General features: G+C 30.8%; 1 protein-coding gene across 4 annotated transcripts in view; it reads left to right on the top strand.

Moving 5' to 3' along the window:
* The window catches only part of lobo (coiled-coil domain-containing protein lost boys), a 29,582-nt gene that overhangs the window by 4,316 nt on the left and 3,194 nt on the right, over positions 1-22,072 (top strand). For 2 of the 4 annotated variants that reach the window (XM_076460096.1, XM_076460087.1), the window contains exons 3-12: positions 1,482-1,700; positions 6,605-6,712; positions 7,387-7,459; positions 8,281-8,409; positions 8,840-8,968; positions 9,691-9,911; positions 15,089-15,304; positions 16,564-16,674; positions 20,265-20,375; positions 20,750-20,944. In XM_076460096.1, the coding sequence (XP_076316211.1) occupies positions 1,482-1,700; positions 6,605-6,712; positions 7,387-7,459; positions 8,281-8,409; positions 8,840-8,968; positions 9,691-9,911; positions 15,089-15,304; positions 16,564-16,674; positions 20,265-20,375; positions 20,750-20,944 (1,512 nt within the window). Of the gene's footprint in view, positions 1-1,481; positions 1,701-1,728; positions 5,412-6,604; positions 6,713-7,386; positions 7,460-8,280; positions 8,410-8,839; positions 8,969-9,690; positions 9,912-15,088; positions 15,305-16,563; positions 16,675-20,264; positions 20,376-20,749; positions 20,945-22,072 lie in introns of those variants that run through there. The other 2 variants (XM_076460115.1, XM_076460106.1) reach the window with 2 other exon arrangements.

Here is a 22,072-nt window from a genome sequence, read left to right as displayed (position 1 = left end):
TTGAATTAGTTTCAGGACACAGCTGAGGGATCCTCCTCCCTCTACCTTTCTTTATAGTCTTGTCTCACATAAGCATTTGACTGAGAAGGAACAGCCACAAAACCCCAGCCACATTACTTATTCTAATTTTATATCCACCTTGACAACATGTGACCACCAGCACTGGCTTTCCTAGTATCCTTTTCTCAACTCTCACAGTATTTTAACAGTAAAACCTGGTGCCGCTCCACCTAGCAATCCACACTGTCAATAGAAGTCGCACCCTATGGGCTTTACTTTTCTGTTACTGTTTCAGATAGAAGTTTGTCTCTGTAATTGATCAGTACCAGCTTTTACAGCATCTTCAGTATTTGGATTTTTGCTTTTAATAATGCAGAGAGGTAGTAAGTAACATTTCAGGTAGATACTTAACTTCCTCCACTGGGATTGTGATAAGTCTTTGGATTTATAACACTAATAATCAGTGGTTTGATTCCTCGAGGTCGACACAGCAGATAGCCAATGTGGCTTTGCTATAAGAAAACACACACAGATACTTAAATATCTGCATTGTCTATCACCCTTCCTCCTCACTTCTGGTACATTTTGTTTGCTTTGTAAAGAATAATGATCATGTTCTGGTTCTCACAGGGATTACTGTTCATAGGTTTGTATTGCCCTTCAAGTAGTGGAAGGCTACAGTTTTGTGAAGATGATGTCATAAGCTGAAACAATACACATAGACATCTATAGGGATGGCTTGTGGCATGTGCAGGAAATTCTGTAGTTGGATGCAACATAACAAATTTTAATGATGTAGAGAGGTAAATATCTATCTTAAATACATTTTCACATAAATGAGTTGAAACATATTAAAATATCTTCCCACATGTTACATGTAATTAAGTTTTTAGTTTCCTTTTGAATGAAGACTTTACTGATGGGTAAGTTGATTAAAAGCTCTAACTTATTCAGTTTCTAACATGTAATGAAAGCAAACCTGCTAAGGTGTAGCACTAATTTGTTGTAATAATGGATTAAAAAACACAAAAAACTCTAAAACTAACTGCACTATATACCTTCAAATACTAAATTTTCTTTTAAACATTGTATCAGCTTTAGACAAAACACACATGAACATAGTTGTGCAATTTTGTGTACTGATGTAGTGACCTTAATTTATTTTTATTTTGATACTTTTGGTATTCATTGAAATTTATAAAAATTTATATATTTAAAATAATAGTACATAATAATCTTATTCTTTTAATTCTCTCTTTCCCTCTGTGTATGTATATATTTATATATATATATTTGTATCTAAGTAGTTTTCAGTATCTGTTAATTATTATAGTGAAAAATAATTAAATAATCTCAACCCAAGCTTTTTTGTGCACATTTATTAAATAATTTTATCACAAAATACTGAAAATGATGTTGACTCTTTTTTTTTTCATATGGCTCCTTTTTGTTTGCCTATACATATGTTTCTATATTTTTAGGAGCTAGTAAAACTACCACCAGATAATTTGCATGGTTTCCGGTTTCACTTTTGGGTTCTTGTGTTGCCAGGAAATCGTGAGGTTTCAGAGACTTTCTTTATTGAACCTTTGTTGGGAGAAATTCGAGCTTTAGATGATGCTCAATACTTAGGTATTGAACAAGTCTGGAATAATACCAACATCTGGATTAACATGCAGCCCCATTATGAAGGTTGTAAGGTAATTATGCATCACGTACTGAACATCAAGCTGTTTTCAGTAAGTGAACATTTATTGGTAAATAAACATTGAGGTCTTCAAAACTGCAGCTGCATCATTTTTCTTCCTATTTTTAACCACATTAAATTCTTATTTCATTCCTAAGATCCTATATTTTCTTCTGAGCTGTACCATCATTAGATGTGTCCAAATGTTTCTTTGTAATTAAATCATGTGTAGATTCAATAGGCTACAATGAACCAGATTAACCCTGTAATAGTTGGTGGTTGTTTACACTTGTTGCACATAGTTTATTTCAGAATAAGGTCACAACCAAACAGAGAGCAAGTTTACACAAAATGTACTTGAAACTGATCTACAACATCATACCCTGCTAGTTTTTGATAAAAATGAAATATTCCCCAGACAAGCACACAAAATTAAGCTGAATGTCAATCTGAATTACAATATTAAACTTGATCATATATTTATTATGCTAATTTTTTATACTTTAAATGTGAATGTTACACTAATTGCAAACAACAATTAAAATAAAACTAAACACTAAAAACTACTTATTAACAAATAATACAATATAAAGCATCACAATGATTTCTAGTCAAATACTGCATTGTGTTTCTGATGACTTAAAATGTTACAAGTCGAATTCCTTGATGTCTTGGCACAGATTTTTGAGGAACTATGGTAAGGAAAGAGAACAAAAGGGCTGTGAAGAGGGTAATGAGAAATATAAGGAGATTATAGTTATAGGTAACTCTGTAATACAGTACATGGATGGGATATCCTGTTAGAGGTATAGAGGAAATAATTTAGAGTCTGCTATCGAGTAGCATGGATTATGGCTAAAACTGTCCAAATAATCAGTATAATCTTTGTAGTGTGAAAAGGCATTAATGACACAGGGAAAAGAGAGTCAGAGGAGATAATTGATAAGTTTAAGGGATTGATAAAAGCATTTAAAGAAATGGACAGTAATAATTTAGTTTTACCATGGAAAGATTTAATTGTGACTGAATTTTTAGGCTTAGGCTAATATGCAAGGGCAAGCGGATTGGCTGGTTAGATTTGTGAGATAAGTTCAGGGGAAAACGGGAGTTTTGTTTTTTTTTAAATGGATCATTTACATATAGTAGGGTAATGTTTGACATGTTTGCAAGGGCTATTAATTCAACTGTAAAAGAAACTTTAAACAAGGGCTAAACACTAGTGAGGATCAGAAGAAAAAAACAGACATGGAGAAAAGTATATAGAAACAAACTATAGAAGTACTTTTCAATGAAGGCTAAAGTGTTGTAATGCTAGAAATATAAGAAATAAAATTACTTTAGAGCACTAGCTATAAAAGAATATTTTGATGACATAGAAATACCTAAAACCTGGTTAAATTATACAGTTCTGATGACAGGAATTTTTTGAAACACAGCAAGATTTATAGGTTATTTATTAGGGAAAGAAGGTAAGGAGAGGCCTTTGATGTAAAACTTGATTTAAATTTTGCTCAGGTTGAGGATATCAAAGGTAATAGTATTGAATTTGTTTGTGGTTCTAGAAAGAGAAGGACTTTATTTGGAATTTGTTGCAGACCATCAAATAAAACTGGTGAAATTAATGAGACATTCTATGTATATATATATATATATATATATATATATATATGTATACATTGGGAATAAAGAACTCGCATGTTAATAAGATCATTATTATAAGATGGTAATTTCAGGCATATAGTTTCAGAAATTTCAAAGTCAACTCATGATGGATATTGGTTTTTAGAAACTGATCAGGATGCTGTTTCTTTTCTTTCCAGTTGGTCAGGAATTTACTGGGAACAATGCTATTTTAGGTTTAGTGTTAATATTTAATATAGAAGTGGTTGAGTTTGGGGAACATTTGGGAGCAAATGAATAAGGTTTTGATATGGATATAAGAAGTGATGAGATTCTGGTTCCAGATTTCAAAAAAGCAAATTTTGAAGAGGATACAAGAATTATCTTTTGTGAATTGAACAACTGATTAGACATGGAAAACTTTTAAATTGAATTTTTATATGTTCAAGATAGGCACGTTTCTTGTTTTTAAAAAAGGGTGTCTGTATATGAAAAATCAGGTTAACTCACAAAGGGTTCAAAGGATAAAATTAAAGCTGAAAATGTGAAAATAGTAAGGATTTCTTTAAATTTATTAAGGGTAAGATGGGAGTATGATCTTTGAAGAATGATATAGGAAGATGCCTGTTTGATTAATGTGCATTTTACTGTTATGATGACATTATGACAGTGAGTGACAGCACTATTTTAGACATGTTTTTACCAGGGATTTACCTCTGACATTAGAAAGTGTTATTGGCAATGGTGACACTGTTGATCTTACATATCTTTTTATTTTTTAAGGATCATTGTTCTTTTTAATTTTATTTAAGTTTTTATTCAATGATGGGCTACTGTTTTTGTTTTAACTTAATTTCACTTTACACTTTATAGTACTTTCACTGTTATTTTAGCTTTTTTACTGGTTGTTTAAAAATGTTAAAGCTTTTGAACCAGATAATAATTATCCAAAAGAAAGTTAAAGATTGGGTATGTGAGCGACATGCTATTATATTTTTTGTATTCATGAATTGTTGTCAAGTGCCAGAAGAATGGAAGTTGGCTAATGTTACTCCTATTTGCTAGGAATGTGATAAAAAATTGTCCCAGTAATTAAAAGCCTATGAGACTTACATAATTAGTGGGTAAAGGTTTTTGTAATTCTGATAAGTAATGTTTTGCAAAATGATTTAACAAAGTTTAACCTTTTCACTGCAGTGCACTTGGAAATATATGCCCAAGTTGCAGTAGTTGGTTGAAATGTTGTTTGGTAGCATAGTTTGACTAGGCTAAAAAACTCTCTGGCCTCATTAAACTTTTGAGATTCTTTGAAAATGTTTCTGCTGATGCAGATGAGAGTATTGATGTAGATTTGGTGTATCTGGATTTTCAGAAAATATGTGACAAGGTGCTACATAAAAGGCATGTCCATACATTAATAATCTCTGTGGGTGTGGGAGCAAGTTAGCTCATTGGATAGAAATTGACTGACTAGATGGAAGAAAGTGGAGGGTTATCATAAATGAAGTTTAATCAAGCTGGATTAATATCATAAGTGGAGTACCTCAGGACTCAGTATTAGAACCTTTGCTCTTTTTGATTTACATAAGTGACATTGGTGAAGGAATGGTCAATAAGTTAAATTTACTAACAAAATTGAGGTTTTGGATGTTACTGGCTGTAATGAGGATGCTGTTGCTTTACATAATCAAAAATTTGAATTACTTGGTGAGTTAAGTGAATAAATGACCAATGGTTTTTAATTATAATAAATGAAAGGTGAAACATGTGGATATAATAATTTGAATTTTGAATATAATTTTGTTTGGAATATTAGCAGTGTTATGAGGAAAGGATCTTGGTGTTACTTATGCCATCCAAGCAATATGCTGTTGCTGTAGCAGAAAAGCAAATAGCATTTAGGTTGTATCTACAGGAATATTGAAAAACTAGCCTAAAGAACTTGAAAATTGTATTAGTCACAGATTAGTCTCTGTGTGGAATATTGTGTTGTCTTTTCAGTATTGGGTGCTTCACCTTAAAAGGACATTGAATTGTTGGAAAGGGTTTAAAGCAAGGCTACTAAGATGATACGTGGGATGGAAACTTTGTCATACAAAGACAGGTTATAAATTGTTTTTCTTAAAAAACAAATTGTTAGAGGAGATGTATTTGAGATGTTTAAGATTGTTGGAGGAACTGATAATGTTGATGTATTAACGTTGAGAATGGTAGGATTTGTGGACCAAATATAATTTTTGGCAGGATGGGGTCATCTTCAGCTGAGATGGCTTTATTTTTTTAATAGGGTGGGTGGATTTTGAAATGGATTGTTTTCAGATATGGTTGATGAAGTTAACTTAAGGGAAGGCTTGATAAATACTTGAATCATAAGAACTGCCTATGAGTATTTTATTTTCAATATAAAGTTTAGTTTACTAGATAAAGTGCCTTGCCTAGATAAACCAATAGGTCCATTTTAATCCTTACATTATATATACATATATAAATACATGGGAAAATTGCTGAAAAGAGAAACACAAATGAAAAAAGCAAATGCTTATGTACACAAGAAGTTTTGCACTGTATCTCAACAGACATATTAAGTGTCTCAATACTCCACTATTGAGAGTTGCAGGGAGCCTGATTTGTTAAGAAATGTACATAACTTTTATAAAGTTGACTAGTCGAATAATGTAACAAAATTTTCCTGACAGTCCAAAAATAGAGCAGATGGGGGAATGTATGGCCATTGTATTGGGTTCTGTTATTTGTTTTTCAAAAATATATTGTTGCTTTTGGGTGATTTAATGCAAAAGAGACATCTTAATACATACTTCTAAAAGCTATAAGTACTCCTTTCCTCTGCTATTTACTTAATTTTCACAAACTGTTGCTTACGAAAACCTTGTGATAAACACATGAAGTTAAAAAAAATTAAGGAAACAGATACAGTTTGGGTGATAACCTGAAATAAAGAAGAAATATGCTATAATGTAACTCTTATAATTAGTTTATACAAACACTGAGGAACCATTACAGAATCAACCTGATCAGCATCAGTTATCTGGTTCTATCTTGTTATTAATATAATCGTTAATAATATTCAAATCCCAGTAAAGGCTCACTCAACATTGCACAAAATCATGTACTGAAAGAAAACCATAGCAGATATCTCTTAAAAGTGTGAAATATAAGATGGTTCTAATGCATTTGTTGTTGTTTTTTCAGATTTAAGATTTTAAAACATTTGTGTATCTTTTTTACTCCATTGATGTGTGAAAGATATGTACAGTTGATTTTCAGCATTTTAATTAGGGGCTATTTTATGATCTTGGTGACTGTAATCACTGGGAAAGTTTTCTTCCCATGAAAACCAAGCCTATGAGTATGTTTCCTGGAGTAAAAGACGGCCCATCTGATGAGGTATGTTCACATCTAGAAATTTATTGAAACAACTGTATACTTGTTTGCTAATATTTTTGGCTTTTCTATCTCCTTTATAACAAGTTAATATGGTTTATTAAGTTTCATTAATTTTAAACTATTGTTAGGAATATGAACTTTCTGCTTCTATGCTAAAACTAAATCTGAACTTATAGATTAACCAATTGCAACATTTTCTTTTCAACAGTGAATTTGACTAAGGTTTATTAAAAGTAATTTATATATTGACTTAACTTTGAATAATGTTAAATAATAAGCCAGTAAAATACTTCAAAACTAATCAGTAATGACTGTTTAGTTTTAAAGCTCAAACTCTGAAATACTTTTTTTGTCCTCTATAAATAAGAATAAATCAAAAATTAAATCCTCCATATACAAACTCACTCACTGTTAATGATTTAGTTTTAAAACTTGTATTCATTAACATTTACTTTACTGGTTACTCTAAGTGAGCTAAAATAAGTAAGTCTTACTTAGGTATGGAGTAAGTATTTAAAAATAAGTTTATCTACTGATATTTCAATAATAAGAAAGTAAAATATTCTAAACTTAATTTAGTGGTAAATGGGAAAGTTTTGGATATAACATTAAAAAAATAGTTTTAATTAATATTTTATCAGAAATTACCTTTAAATTTTTGCTTTTGAAATTAGAGTTTTGTTGAAGATCCTGAAATCCCAGAAATTCCATTGTCTTGGGTTAACCACTTGAGTGTATCAGTAGAAGGTATGATATACTAACCTAGCTTAGAGAAAGAATTTTCATTCGCTGAACTTTGATTGTCGTGCAAAGAATGGTAGAAAATAGTAATTTAACAAAATAAGTATTATTTTTATTTTATATGAGCAACAAGATTCATCAGTCATTAATATGTTTCAAAGTACACTAATATAGGATATTTATAAAGTCCTGCTCTGAGTTCAGTGAAATGTACTCAAACGTGACCATAACAGTTGAGTTGTAGTTTATAGGCCAAGTGAGAATTGACCATCATACAGATACAATTACTAAAAGTAAGTTACTGCAGGATGGCATAACACTGTTTCCTAATTGATCTTAGGACTTCATTTAAGCCATTTCTTCCTGTAGATTCATTCTTTTAAATTAGACACACATTTTTTTGAAGTACAAATAGTACATCAGCTTCTGCTTCTGAATAGAGTTCAAGTCACATATAGTGCCATCTAGTGGTGATATTTGTGATATTGTGGCCCATATTTTATATTGTAGCTAGCTTGGTGAATTTTAACTCAGTCTGTACTCTTCATATTACACCCTTTTCTAGATTAAGTGATAACGTAAACAATTCTCAGAATAAGTAAACCCCTTGCAGTTAATAAACATTTGCTATTATAATAGAGAACTTGCAGACTATGTTTCAGATTTTAAACTGTTAAAGTAAATATTCAGTTTAAAAACTTCTTTTGTTCAGTATTTCAGTAAGAAAACATTGTGTTTGATATTGTTAGATCGATAATTTTGTATTGAACACTTGGATTTATGGTACATTGTTCTAGCACAGTAACTAAATATACATAATTTTGCAGATTTCCAGAAAAGATTTCCTTATGGGAAGAAAGTAATGCTTTATAAACATGCAAAGATAGAACATTATGCTCCATTTATGTTGAAAGATGGTCTTGTCAGAAGGTTATCAGTTTATTCAGACCTAAAATGTAAGCAATCCTGTAATGAAAATATTTGTGACTAAGTCTTTTTGTGTTAAATATGGACTAGCTTACATAAGTTTCAAATCATTTGTTTACTATAATAATATTTTAAGCTGTGGCCATGCAGTAAATAAATAAACAGTGGATTTAATCATTTTTAATTTATCTAATCTAAAGGAAGATAAATCATTAGGGATGAAAGTATAAGATGATTAAGACATAAAAAGATGGAATCAAAACTGACTTATAAACAAGGGTTATCGTCATCAGTATAAATGAATAGTATTTATTATTTCTTATAAGGCCCCTGTATTTGATTGGTTGAAAATTAATCTGAAAATTTAATAATTTAAGCCCTTCTAATTTTGCTTTTAAACAGTCTTTCTTAGCATGTAAGTATAAAAAAGAAAATTGAACCTTTTTTATTTTTTTACAGATACACAACTAGCAGAGGTAAGAGAATATTTTATGAACAGACTGGATCACATTTGCCTTCGCATTACCAACATACTGACAGAAAATGTGATAGAACGTTTTAATTCAGGAAGAACAGATAGCTTAGCCGGTATTTAGTTTCATTCTTAAACTTTATCAGAAATTAATGTAGATATATGAATACTTGTTTTCTAACTCAGTATATTTCTAAAAATTCTCACGTATTAATTCCACCTTGTTGACATTTAACACTTGAAAAGTTTAATTGGAAGCCTATGACAGAAACGTTCTACACTTCATAAAAAAAAAAGTGTAAAAAGGATTTTGCAAATGCAAAAATTCAACTTTGACCATAACCATTGCTATCAAATTATATTAATTTTTTTTGTTCCAATCAGACATACAACATTATTAATCAAGAAAAGATCTTCCTTTAAACTTTAAAACCAAGCTCAAAAATATGAAATTAATTATTTTGTTGTATATTTTTTCTCAATGTATAAGAGATATATTGAAAAACATATTCCAAATTGTTATTTCTAAATACACACATTGTTTTGTAATCTTATTGTATTCTGTATTTTATGTTGATAAAACGCATGATCCTTATATCTGACAACATATTGCAAAAATTATATGTGACTGTTATTTTACAATAGATTGAATATATGGGCAAATTTCAGTGCATAAGGACATTAGGTATATACACTCACACACACACACACATGTATATATTTAGATGATACTTTAATATAAGTTGCAGAGAAAAGTTTACAAACAGTCTAACTTAGTATTATGTCTCTGTCTTAGTGTATATTTATTGTTAGACATAATGATGCATTTTGAACATAGAACACAAGTACAAAGCATACGATCATGGACCACATTCGGAGAGACTGATCATCTTCTATTCTCATTCTCGACCCGATGGACTTAAGTGGAGAAAATCAGGACAAACATTGTTGGAGGAGGCATTTGACAAGAGAGAAGACTTTCTAGAACATAGAACCACTAAGTTTGGTGCTAAAGAAAAAAAATTTGGACCAGTAGAAGACTCTTGCAGAACAATAGAGGTAAACATTGTGGTAATTATGTAGTCAACTAGGTTTCCTTTGCATGATTTGACTGCAAAACTTCAGTACACATAAATTGATTTGTGTATTATTGAGGTCAAATTAATTACTAGACTTATAATTTCAAAATTTTGTGCAAAGCTAGTGAATTCAAAATATGTTTTTTTAGAAAATTTATAATAGCTCATTATTTTGTTTTATTATATTACTGACAGTCATAAGGAATGTTGACAGGAAGGATCACTAGTTTAAATAAGAATCAGTGGCGACATCAAGGGAGGGCTTGGGAATGCTTGAGCCCCCCTACATATTGTTAGCTACATATATTCATAAAATATGAAAAACACAATTGTCGTTGTTGCTTAACAATTAACATCAAAGAGACATAGATCTGTAGAACTCAACGTCTTCATTAAGACAGAAGTATGTGTCGTGTCCCATAGCAACGTACTGAATGTACTGAAACTCATGCGCTGTATTGCTGTTCCTTGTGTAATGCCATTTTATCTTGAGCTATGACAAAGATTAGACGACCATGTTGATTTCAAGTTACAACAGATCATCAGGGATTTTACTTGATAAACCAAAGGTGTCACAGGTATATACCCATTAATTTCATTTATCTTTTATTGAAAAGTAAAACATAGCATGCATGTACAAGTGTATTGTGTATAGGTCAAAACTATGAAGCATTTAGCCAGTGTTGTGTCCATTGTGAGATCATTTTGCATTGTGTATCAGCCATCCAAAATTTGCTGCCAATCACCAGAACAGGTGCATTGTTTTGAAGTAATATTGACTATAAACACAACATGATGAAAGATAGTTAGCCTGATAGTGACCTTACTTTTCCTCACAGTGTATTAACTTTACATGGGATAATTCGTTTCTGCTATGTAAACTATGTCTTTATGTTATATTTATTTTGATTTGTAGCTTTACCCTTAATGGTATATTAAATGTTCAATCTAGGCTAATCTTGATTTTCTTTATTATTATGTATTACTTTGGGTGGAATTTAGGTGAGCTTCCTCTTTTACATATGTGCATATTTTCATAAACAGATTATTTCTAATTTGTAATAATAATTGCAGTTCAAAATAGCACACCTTTCTGAAGTGTAACTTGGTAGTTACATTATTATAATTTACCATCTATACTTCATATTGGTGGCATTTTGGGAAGCCCCTCCACAGTTTACCTCAGCCACCACCCCCTGAACGAAAATATCTTGGAGCCACCACTGATAAGAATATGTGATACGTTTTATTTCACTGTTAAAGTCATTGGTCTCTCTCTCAGTAAAATATGAGTGGACATACATGTTACTACTGCATTTATGTTTCTTTCACAAAATATTTTTACAATATTTTACAAAGTATGTATCTTTGAATTTAAATATAGTAATAATTTATTTGTAAGAAAAATATTTTATGTCAAAAAACAATAGGTGGGAATAATGATTATTTTGTGACCTTTGTACAGAATTCAGTATTTTGAACTTAGTATATTGGAGAATAGTTTTTGCTTTTATTTGTGGCTTCTCATCATGAAAAACATTGAAATAAAAATCCTAGTATTTAGTTATTTAGGCTTGGGCTTACCCTGTGATAGACCTCAGGATTTCACAGCTTGGTTGCACTATGTGCAATACCACAAAGTATTCCCTCCCATTTTAGGTTATGACAGTGTTATAAGAGTGACAACAAGTCAGTTCTGCAGTATGGATGGTTGGTAGTAGTAGTGTTCTGACTGGTCAGTAGTTCAGTAATAGTGAGATAACCTTAGTAGCTTTGGCATAAGTGTAAAATAAAAATACAAATTCAGTTACATTTCAGAGTTAACCTGTTAAAATGTGGTAGTATCAGTATCTATTCTAGTTTTATACTTTCAAAGTGTTGTATCTTTAGATGTGGTTTGTTTAACAATATAACAGTTTCTGCTATATTTAATCATTGATTAATTCACAAAATGTGTGAAACATATCTGAAACAAATAGAAAATATACATTCTAATACAGAAACTGTAATATACATTAGAAATTGTTTTTTAACTTGTTGGTATTTATGATCACCTATCTCTCATAAAATGCAAATATCAGAGAACTTGTGCCAGATGTATAACAATGGGAAACTATAAAGTAAATTTTTTTACTATTTACTCTAGATCATAGCAAATGTAATACAAAGTCACATGAAAATTCATGGTCAATCATTTGGCAACTTTACAAAAAGAAGTAATTCTGTGACAAGATTATTTCTTTAAATCCAATGTGTGTTCCCATTTACTTAATAATTTAGTGCATCATACATTTATCCAAGTGTACGTCATCTCTAGACCCACAATCTTATATTTAAATATAATAAGACATCTGGTATTTTGGTATACACACATGTTCTCACATTTTAAATTAATGTTTATAAAGCACTTACTCAATACACCCACATGAATTCAATTACAGGTAGTAAACTACTATCACATAAGTGCACTATTATAATCTCAAAGACAAATTCAAGTTACAGGTTGTAATATGTGGTAGCTCAGCTAGTAAAATATATCAGGCTTAGAATGCTATTATGAATTAGGTTTAAGCTTCTGTTAGAATATTACTTTTCATCACTTTCAAGTTAATTGTTACAACAGGAGGCCTTTGATATATACACCTTATAATGAAATGTTGGATGTGCTCCATAAATAAGTAAAACACAGAAAATGAATTATTCAAAAATCATAATAATGAGTAGAAATACTTGTCATTTAAAATACAGGGTGATTGTAACAAAGGTTCTACAGTTCAACGTACCATATCTCCAAAACATGTCGTCTGCCTGTACATGACTTATCACAAGAGCAACTTTTCTTCTCAAATGTTTTTTTATGAATTTGCACATAACAATACTGGAACAGAGCCTCTTGCAGATGCTGTGCACTGTATGGTGATACCTGAGTGCTGCCTCAGAAGTTTATATTTTAATGTGATAAGATTTCACTGGTTCACCTCTTTGCATATTTTTCAGGTTCATGTTGGGTGAATGAGTTGTACTACAATCAGAAGGTCTATTTATACTCATAGGAAATATGCAGAAGAAGCCACAGTGAAACCTTGATGGCAATATGTGACAACTGTGGTGTTCACACCCAAATTATGTCCCTTACATTCTGTGTAATTTCACCTTTCTGTATCATGTAGTTTGATAAATGTAATACAATGAACTGTAGAAGTTTATTTACAACCACTCTGTAGATGTATGTATGTATTCACATCTAACTGCATGGTAATGAATCCATTTAATCATTTGTTTCCAAATAGTATTTAGAGACTAGTTAGGACAAGGGTGTCCTCTATATTGTAGCATTCAAATCATCCATTGATATTCACAAAAAAAAACACAAAATGCAGGATAAAAAATATCAAGCAAGGAACAAACTTAGCATGTTCAGTAGCAAAGGATAAAGAAACAAAATTATAATTTTAAATATAACATTCATGCCTACTTTAATCAATATAGCAGTAATTGAAGGGATTATATAAAGATTCAGTGGATGACTACTTGCTTGGAGTTTGAGGTCTTTGTAGTTTAAAAAAAAACACTAAGGTACATCTGATAGTAGATCCAATTTCAACATATCCGAACTTATCTGTTGATAAATCAAACAACTGTGTTACTTTTTTTGCTTAAGAAATTAAAGTTGTGTGCAACCAAGTTAATGATTTTTAAATAACTTAAAAGCAATATTTAATATTGTATTAATGTTGTAATGTTAAATGCTAAAAAGGGGTGAGACAATAGACTAATTGACATACACTTCTGATTTCAAGTGGAATACTTAAGAGTAATGCATAAAAAATCTTTGATCTGTTGTTAGGTGGTGTTCAATAGAAAGTTAAAAGTGGCATTAATAAATCAATTTTCTAAAATGTAAAATTTTGTGTAGAATAAAATGAACCAACAGCAAAGAAAAGCAAGTAAACACAACTTAACAAATAAAACAAAAATATCTATTCACTAATAATGTAAGCTCTGACTTGTTAGCTAGGTCAGATCAAGGTCTTGAAAGGCTGACATGGCCAGGTGGTTAGGGCACTCGTAATCTGACGGTCATTGGTCCAAATCCCAGTCTTACCAAACTTGCCTGCCCTTTAAGCCATGAGGGCATCATAATGTGATGGTCAGTTCCACTATTCATTGGTAAAAGAGTAGCCCAAGAGTTAGTGGTATGTGGTGATGACCAGCTACTTTTCTTCAAGTCTTACACTGCTAAATTAGGGACAGCTAGCACAGATAACCCTTGCATAGGTTTGCACAAAATTAAAAAACAAACAAAAAATAAATCAAGGATTTAGTGTAGTATCCCACAATCCTTATGTCAACAGTCGTTTCTATTATACATATTGAAGAAGAGATAAACTCCAACTCTCACTGCTTTGTATAAATCAATGTATCACACCTCAAAATAGCAAGATTTCAACTCAAGAGGGTATAACACAGAAACAGAATCAAGTTATTATAAGGCATAGACAACAATGACTTTTGTACATTTGGTTTATAAGGATGTGAAAAGTTAGAAAAATATATCAGAATATAACTAATAAATATATATGTTATTTACTAATTATGGAAAACTAACATTTTATATACTTTCTAATCACCATATTCAACAGATATATATATATATTAGGCATACAAAACATAATCTTCTCTGAGTAGTACATCAACCCAGGGTTTACACTAGGTTTTGATACTGTATTCTACTGACTAAGCTACTAGGGCTTCAAGGCTCGGGTAACCAAATAATCATCTGGTTCATTAAAGTATTTTTTATAATTAGGTGGAGTATTATGTACAAGTCATCAGTGCAAAGTTAGCTAGTGCTCCATGTGTTAGAGGAATAACTATTTTACTCAGGATAGTGAGCCTTGTGTATGGGACTTAAACTAATTTAATAAGTCAGTGGTATTGATAACATTAATATGGTCCATATATCTTGTATATGTTGAAGTTCTGGTGTATTACAGTAATTTTCTGTTGTGTTTTTTTATGTTGTAGTGTATCTCAGTACAAATAAGACATATATGCATATGTATTGCTGTTTTTATTGACTCATATGTACTATTTTTGTCTGCTTTTGATGTTATAAAACTACACTGAGTCTATCTTCTGAATTTCCTATTCCAGAAAGTGATAGAACGTTTTAGACGAAATGAAAACCTTGAAGCATATGCTGACATTGAGACAAGAATTTTCAACCTAGCTGAAAATTGCATTTACATCAAATTCCATAGAGGCAAACGTTTTATAACTGGATCTTTCATAGAATTTTTCAAGCCATCAGAAGAGGATGATAAAGTTCAAGGGTTCACACTGAAGCCAGATATGTGGAACAGTTACAAAGTAATTTTATCATTTGTATGATTCAACTATTCATTATTGTATGTGCACAGAATGAGTACACTATATTAAAATTATTTTGGAACCTCACTGTTTTGTTAATCTCCATGTTACTATGTCCTATCATGTTCTCTCTGAAAACCATATATCTTGACAGTAGACCTCCAGTTTCAAAAAAGTTCTGTTCTGAAGTTGTCATTTCCAAACCACACTACTCCACCATGTATACTTTCCATATCATATAAAATGTATGAGAAAAATAGTTTCTTAACCCCTATTTCAACAAATAGTCTGATCACACAGAAGTCAATAAGTGTTGTGCCTAAAAACTTGTCCAGTATGTTTCAGTATGAAATACTGTGAATACCCGTTTATTCTTTGGCTGTTTGAATTAAGTGACAGCTGAAAAGAAATATTGAAGAAGAAATTTGTGTAATTAATCTGTGTTACTTTGTCTGGAACACACAGACAGGTTTCATCATTGACCTTTTGTGTTTCTGGATTCTTATCTATTATTAGACTTTGCTTGCCACAGATGTGATATAACTTGTTGTAGGTCTCTTTCGTGATGGTTCTGGTGCACTGAGGTGATCTGTGTTTTTTTGTTTACCAATCCCAGTGAGTACAAGGGATATCTCCATCTTGGGAAATCTAAACTCCCAATCTGAACATCTCTATGAATTGTGTGTATGAATATCTTGCTTTGAAAAAAATAGTTAAGTAACATTCCTAAAAGTAACCAGCTTTTTGGTGGTGTCATACTACTTACAAAACACCAAGTAATGTTAAAATGCAGTTTTCATATATGCTGTTCTATTGTGACCTTATATTGACTGTGGTGGTCATGTGACTTGGTGATTTGCTTTTTTAAAGTAATTTTCATATAATGTGCTTAAAACTTTGTATATTTCATATTTGTACTCTTAAGTGATGATATTAATTTAAGAAATTAATTTTCAGTACATCAGTATACATTATATTGTTTAGTGTTAAACCTTTGTCACTAGCTATACTTATCAGAATTAGATATTTAGGTGTTTTCAAAATACCTTAATCTATTTGCATTAGATCCCAACAAAGTGGCATAACATTTGCTGTGCTCCATAACAAAGTACTGCACATGTAGAAATATTTTAAAGATTTTTAAAGGTCTGTCTTACAATAATATTATAAAATGTCATGAAACAAATATGCAAAACTATGCTGTAGATGACTTCTTTGTATCTTTAAATGTTACACAAACCAACAGTTAATATTTATAGGCAGACTACATGGCTGCACCATACACCCATCTAGACCTATATTTAAAGTTTTCTCAACTGATGGAGGAAGAGAAGCAAGTGGTAGTCAAGATTCGTCAATCAGAAGATGAAGTATGTAAGGCGTAAAAAATCTTAATATTAATTCTGTGTATTTGATGATTAATTTGATGAAATTAAACTTCTAGTACATAATATTATTTTGTCATTATGAAAATCTGTAAGAATATTTTTTTTATTTCAAGTAACTAGTTACATTCTTGTACATGTTTTTGTAAATTATTACTGTAGCCTAATTGATGGGCAAGAACCTATGTTGTTAGAAGAATATTAATTAGTAATAATAATAATATAAAAAATACAGAAATGCACATTTGTAGCTATAAATATGAATAAGAATACAATTATATCAATAATTATTGCATATTTCTATTCCTAAAACATCCAAAATCCTATTAAAATTAAGTAATTTATGACAGAAATTTGTAAAACATATCTAGTTCTATACAGTGTTTAGTAATGGTTAGATTTCAAAATCAGTCTATTTTGTTTTCTCAATTTTTAAAAGACATAGAACCCTACTAAATATTCTATTGTTTAGTTTATAGCTGATGCAAGATCACATTACTTTGCTGTTGTGGTGATTGCTTCTTTTATTGTATGTATTTTTGCATTTATTTCTTTGTCTCTGATCTTTGTTTTATTTGAAATTACAAACTGAAGTTTTTATATCTCTCTTTTTTTATTTCTTTAGTCAAGCAAAACAGTAACTATTTTTGTTGTAGCTCAAGCAGCTACTCATTTCACACTTCTCTAAGTTGTATAGAATATATCTATTTAAATAAATTCAGGAACTTTTTTTAATTTTTGAGTTGATGTCCTGCATGTAGTTATGATTATTATTAACAAGATTTAAACACGTGCAAGGCCATTTACTTAGGCAGAGGTTACATAGAATGATGCTGGAAACTTGTATCACTTTTGGCCCTGTGCCCATGTTTGCACAACTATCTCAGAGATATATATGTTGCTCAAAACAGTCAGTAACATGTGTAATTTAGGATTAGGAAACATCATACTTTAACCCATTATCTGGTTTAAAACTGCTATATAATATTATTATTTCTGTATGTTGTTCTACGTGGACGTTTTAGAAAAAATTCCTCTTATGTCATCAGCTAGTAAGTTAATAAGTTAAGACTTATACAGTTGTATAGAGATAATACAAAACTCTATACACAAAATAATGCTTTTGTTTTTCTACTCACTGTAGTGTATTTGTTTTCCTTTGCTGTCTGTGTTTGATTTATTTTTCAAATAACAGTCTTGAGTTTGTGTTAAAGAAAAAAAAGTTAACTCTTGGGTATCAGCATAATGAATATTAAAGTGTCTGTTTGGTTCAGTGTTTACCATACCTACATAATTTTTCACAGGATTTGTCTCATATTTTTTTAAATTTAGATATTGTTATGTTTGGAATCATTATCTCTTTCAGTGCTTTAGAGTTGAGATTATAAAGTTCTACTTGTAACTAAGCATAAGGTCAATCAGTAAGATGTTTTGAATATACATAGATATGTGATGGGCAAGATGAAACTAGAAATAACATAATATTTAGGGACAGTAAGGGATCGAGCCATCCATCCAGATTGTCCCAGCCTATAAACTACACCAAAGCTATTTAAAAAACAAAAAGAACAAAATCAGCTCTTATCATTCATTTAGTTATCAAACTTTCTCTCAAACTCATTTAAATTTACTACCACCACAACATCAGACAGCAAACCATTATAAAAGTCAACTGCCCTATTAGAAAAATAAAACTGTCTTAGCTGAAGATGGCTCTTACCCAGCTATAATTTATATTTGTGTTCCCTAGTCCACCATTCTCACCAATAAGTATGTAAAAAGGTAATGTATCAACAATATCAATACTCTTAACAATCTTAAACACCTCAATCAGGTTTTCCTAACACTTCTAAGAGAAAACAGTCGGAGATCTTAACTTGCCAGACTCTCCTTTTCAAGCACCATTATAGTAACTGTCCTCCTCTGAACAATTTCCAACAATTCAATGTCTTTCTAAGGTAAAGAACCCAAGACTGAACATAATACTCCAAATGTAGTCTAAATAGTGACCTATACAATGAAATTATAGCCTCTTTAGATTTGTATTTATTAATTCTATAGATACAACCTAAATATGCCATTTGTCTTACCACTAGCAGCAGCATGCTGCTTGGAGTTGGGTAGTTAAAGTACATTTTTTTTACCTTATTTAACTGTGTTAGCAAATCTAGATCATATGTTTTACATGTGCCATAACCTAGGATGCAGTGGGAAAGACCGTGGTAGATCATAAAAATATGATATTCTTCAGCCCTATTTCCTGCAGCAACATTCTTTTAAATGCACTGATGCCTTTGGTAATAGTAGTTATCATGGTGTTAGCATGGTTAGAGAAGTTGTTTGTCAAAGGTCACTCCATATATTTACTTGTATTTATCCATGTGTAACACAGTCTGTTGTTGAATGTGCATGATGCGACTGTGGCTTTGGTAAAATTAATGACTGTTTCTTTGTTGTTGCACCATTGTAATTTTTTAAGTATATGTTAATGATATGTTTATTAATTTAATGTGGAAAGGTTGTAAACCTGTACTAATTTTTTACTTCGCAAAAATATTACACATACAAAAACTCATATCAATTTGTACAAATATCTGTTCCATTCTTTGAGAAGAAATTGTTCTGTCTCAGAGGATGTTCATAGAGAAAGAACCAAGTTTATATAATCAGTGATGTCGAGAAACCCACTTGTTGAGAAATTTATATGCAAAAACGGCTCGTTTGGGTTGAGAAAATATTTTACATAGAAGAGCGAACAATGTTTGACCTTCTTGGTCATCGTCAGGTTCACAAAGAAAGAGGTAACTGACCTCTACATTTCTGACCACAGTTTGACAACCCCTTGTGTAACATGTGGTCAGCTTCCGTCAGTTATGTTTTTCTTTGTGAACCTGACGATGACCGAAGAAGGTCGAAACATTGTTCGCTCTTCTATGTAAAATATTTTCTCAACCCAAACGAGCCGTTTTTGCATATAAGTTTATATAAGTTGTTATAATTTCATTTGTAATAGTTGTTGACCTATGTTATTTATGAAGTAAGTGATACTGCACTATGAACCATCTGTCTAAATTGTAAGTGCACTATAACATTTTCCTTCCTGAGTTGATGATTATTTTACCACTCTTTATTTTGTGCAGGCATAGTATTAAAATGCTCTCTTACCTCAGCACCAGCTGAAATCACAAGAAAAAAGTAAAAGGCTGGCTAATTTAGTGTTGAAAATAGACACATTATTGTGAATAAAGATATGCTTTGTTTGTTAATTTGTACATACTTATCTTTTCTTTGCTCTCTGTCTTCAAGTTATTCTATTCAACACATTTTTAGAACCTGCTTTAATGTAGAAACGTATGGCGTCCTACTGAACATTAGTATATCTAGTAGATTTTTAACAAAAAAATCCTTGATTTTGGTTTTCAAACAGGTCAACTAGTGAAAGAGGTTAGTTGTTTCAGTCAATAATTTATCTTGGCCAGCTATATATAAAAAAGTATTCTTCATTTAATAACTCAAAACTTTCTTTGGGTAAAATAGGCTTAATATTAACGTTTAATATTCATCTCATTATTCAGGTCATTGCCTTTCTTAATAATCGAACTTGGGAAGAAGCCCACTCAGAACTTTATGCTTCTGTCTATAATATCCTAAAGAATGAAAAAGCTCTGAAGAAACGCCAATACTTGGTTGGTTCTTTATTAAAACAGATGAAATTAAACTTGGCAATCTTTATATACATTAACTATTATTTTTATTTTAATTCTAGAAGTTGTTGATCGTAATAACTGAGTATTCATAATTTTACAAATAAAGAGTAATTTTATAATCATATTATTTAACACCAGGTTATTACACTTGAATTATAAGTTGCTGTTAATATAAACTTTAAAGATATAAATAGTTTTTACTGGTTCATTTGATTGAATTTTGTAGACTGTACATTAGAGAAGTTTTATGTTCAATCAACAAAAATTAAGTAAAAATATTGTTATTCAATCATTAATTGGAATTTTTAAATTTATTGTGATGTAAATTTTTATTTGACTGCAACATGTATCAGCAAAAACAAAAAGAAGCAGCCAGATGTCAGTCACAAGAAGTTGTAGTAGATCTGTTAGGCCCTTACCTAGCTCAAAAAGGCATAACTGGTCAAATGACTAAACAAGAAGCTCAGGAGATAAAGCAGAAGTGTTTACAGGACTTCAGACAACGATTAGTTAACACTGCAAATGGCATTCAGTCTCTTTTTGATCAGGTAAGCAGTTTATTGAGGAATTATCTGTATTGAACTCATAGTAATTTGTAGATTTCTTTACAATTAACAAATAATCACAGAGTCACTCAAACTACGTACAGTATTTCACCTGTGGGCAGCACACACCCATTATTTTCACAACTTTCGTGCACAGTCTCTAGAATATACAGCAATTTGAGAAACACAACAGTACTTTTCAACTGAAAACCTTAAACAAGCATGAGATGGTGTGATGGTTTTGGTTTTTGAAAGACAAAGACATGTATACTAAACTTTACCTAAGATCATGAAGTTCTTCTAACACAACATACATAGACAGAGAAAGAGACTCTAAAAAAGTCAATAATTATCAGGAACTGTAAGAAAAAGTAATATATTTTCTGTCAAGATTGCACATATCTAAGAAGACAGATATCAGAAGCATTAGGATCAAAGTTTATTTGCAGCAGTGAAGCAGATGTGAATATGATAATGATAAGATACCAACTGTAGAGGAAGAAAACAGTGAAAGAAGCCAGGTAAGAATTTCCATTGGTGCTAGTAAAAATACCAAATAGCCAGAGACAACCATGTCTGCCTACAGACTAAGTATATTTACAGAATCATGGAAATAAAAGGACAGCCATAAATAGAGTGGTAAGATAGAATACCATTATACAAATAAAACTATTACTACCATATCCATAGAAAAAGTCACAGCAAATGGGCCCTTAGATCAAGCTCTATAGATCCTTAATTGAAATCTTGTGACAACTCTCCTTTGTTACCAAATGTTATATAAGTTTTGGTCCACTTGACTCAGAGTTTCATTATTAACTAAACAGTCAAAAATATAGAAAAAAACCTGTTACTTGGTTTGAAAACAAAGGAGTCACTTTGGAGACAGGCAAAACAAAACTAGAGATGTTAGAATCATGTAAGATGGAAAGAAGTTAACATACGTAAAATTAGAAAACATGTATAAGTAGATAAACACAAACTCTCTGAGTACAATGTTTCAAACTTTAAATTACTTTTTTTTATAAATGACTCCATTTATGAGAAAAGTTTATAATCTTTTATAGTTTTATTGTGAGTTGTTATGGTATGTGTATAAACTATCTAAGGAATTTTAAAGTCCTAAAGGAA

This window comes from Tachypleus tridentatus, chromosome 1, assembly GCF_004210375.1.
Source record: "Tachypleus tridentatus isolate NWPU-2018 chromosome 1, ASM421037v1, whole genome shotgun sequence".
Taxonomy (NCBI): domain Eukaryota; kingdom Metazoa; phylum Arthropoda; class Merostomata; order Xiphosura; family Limulidae; genus Tachypleus; species Tachypleus tridentatus.
Note: the sequence above shows the minus strand (reverse complement) of the source record. Positions and strands in the feature narration are given on the sequence as shown.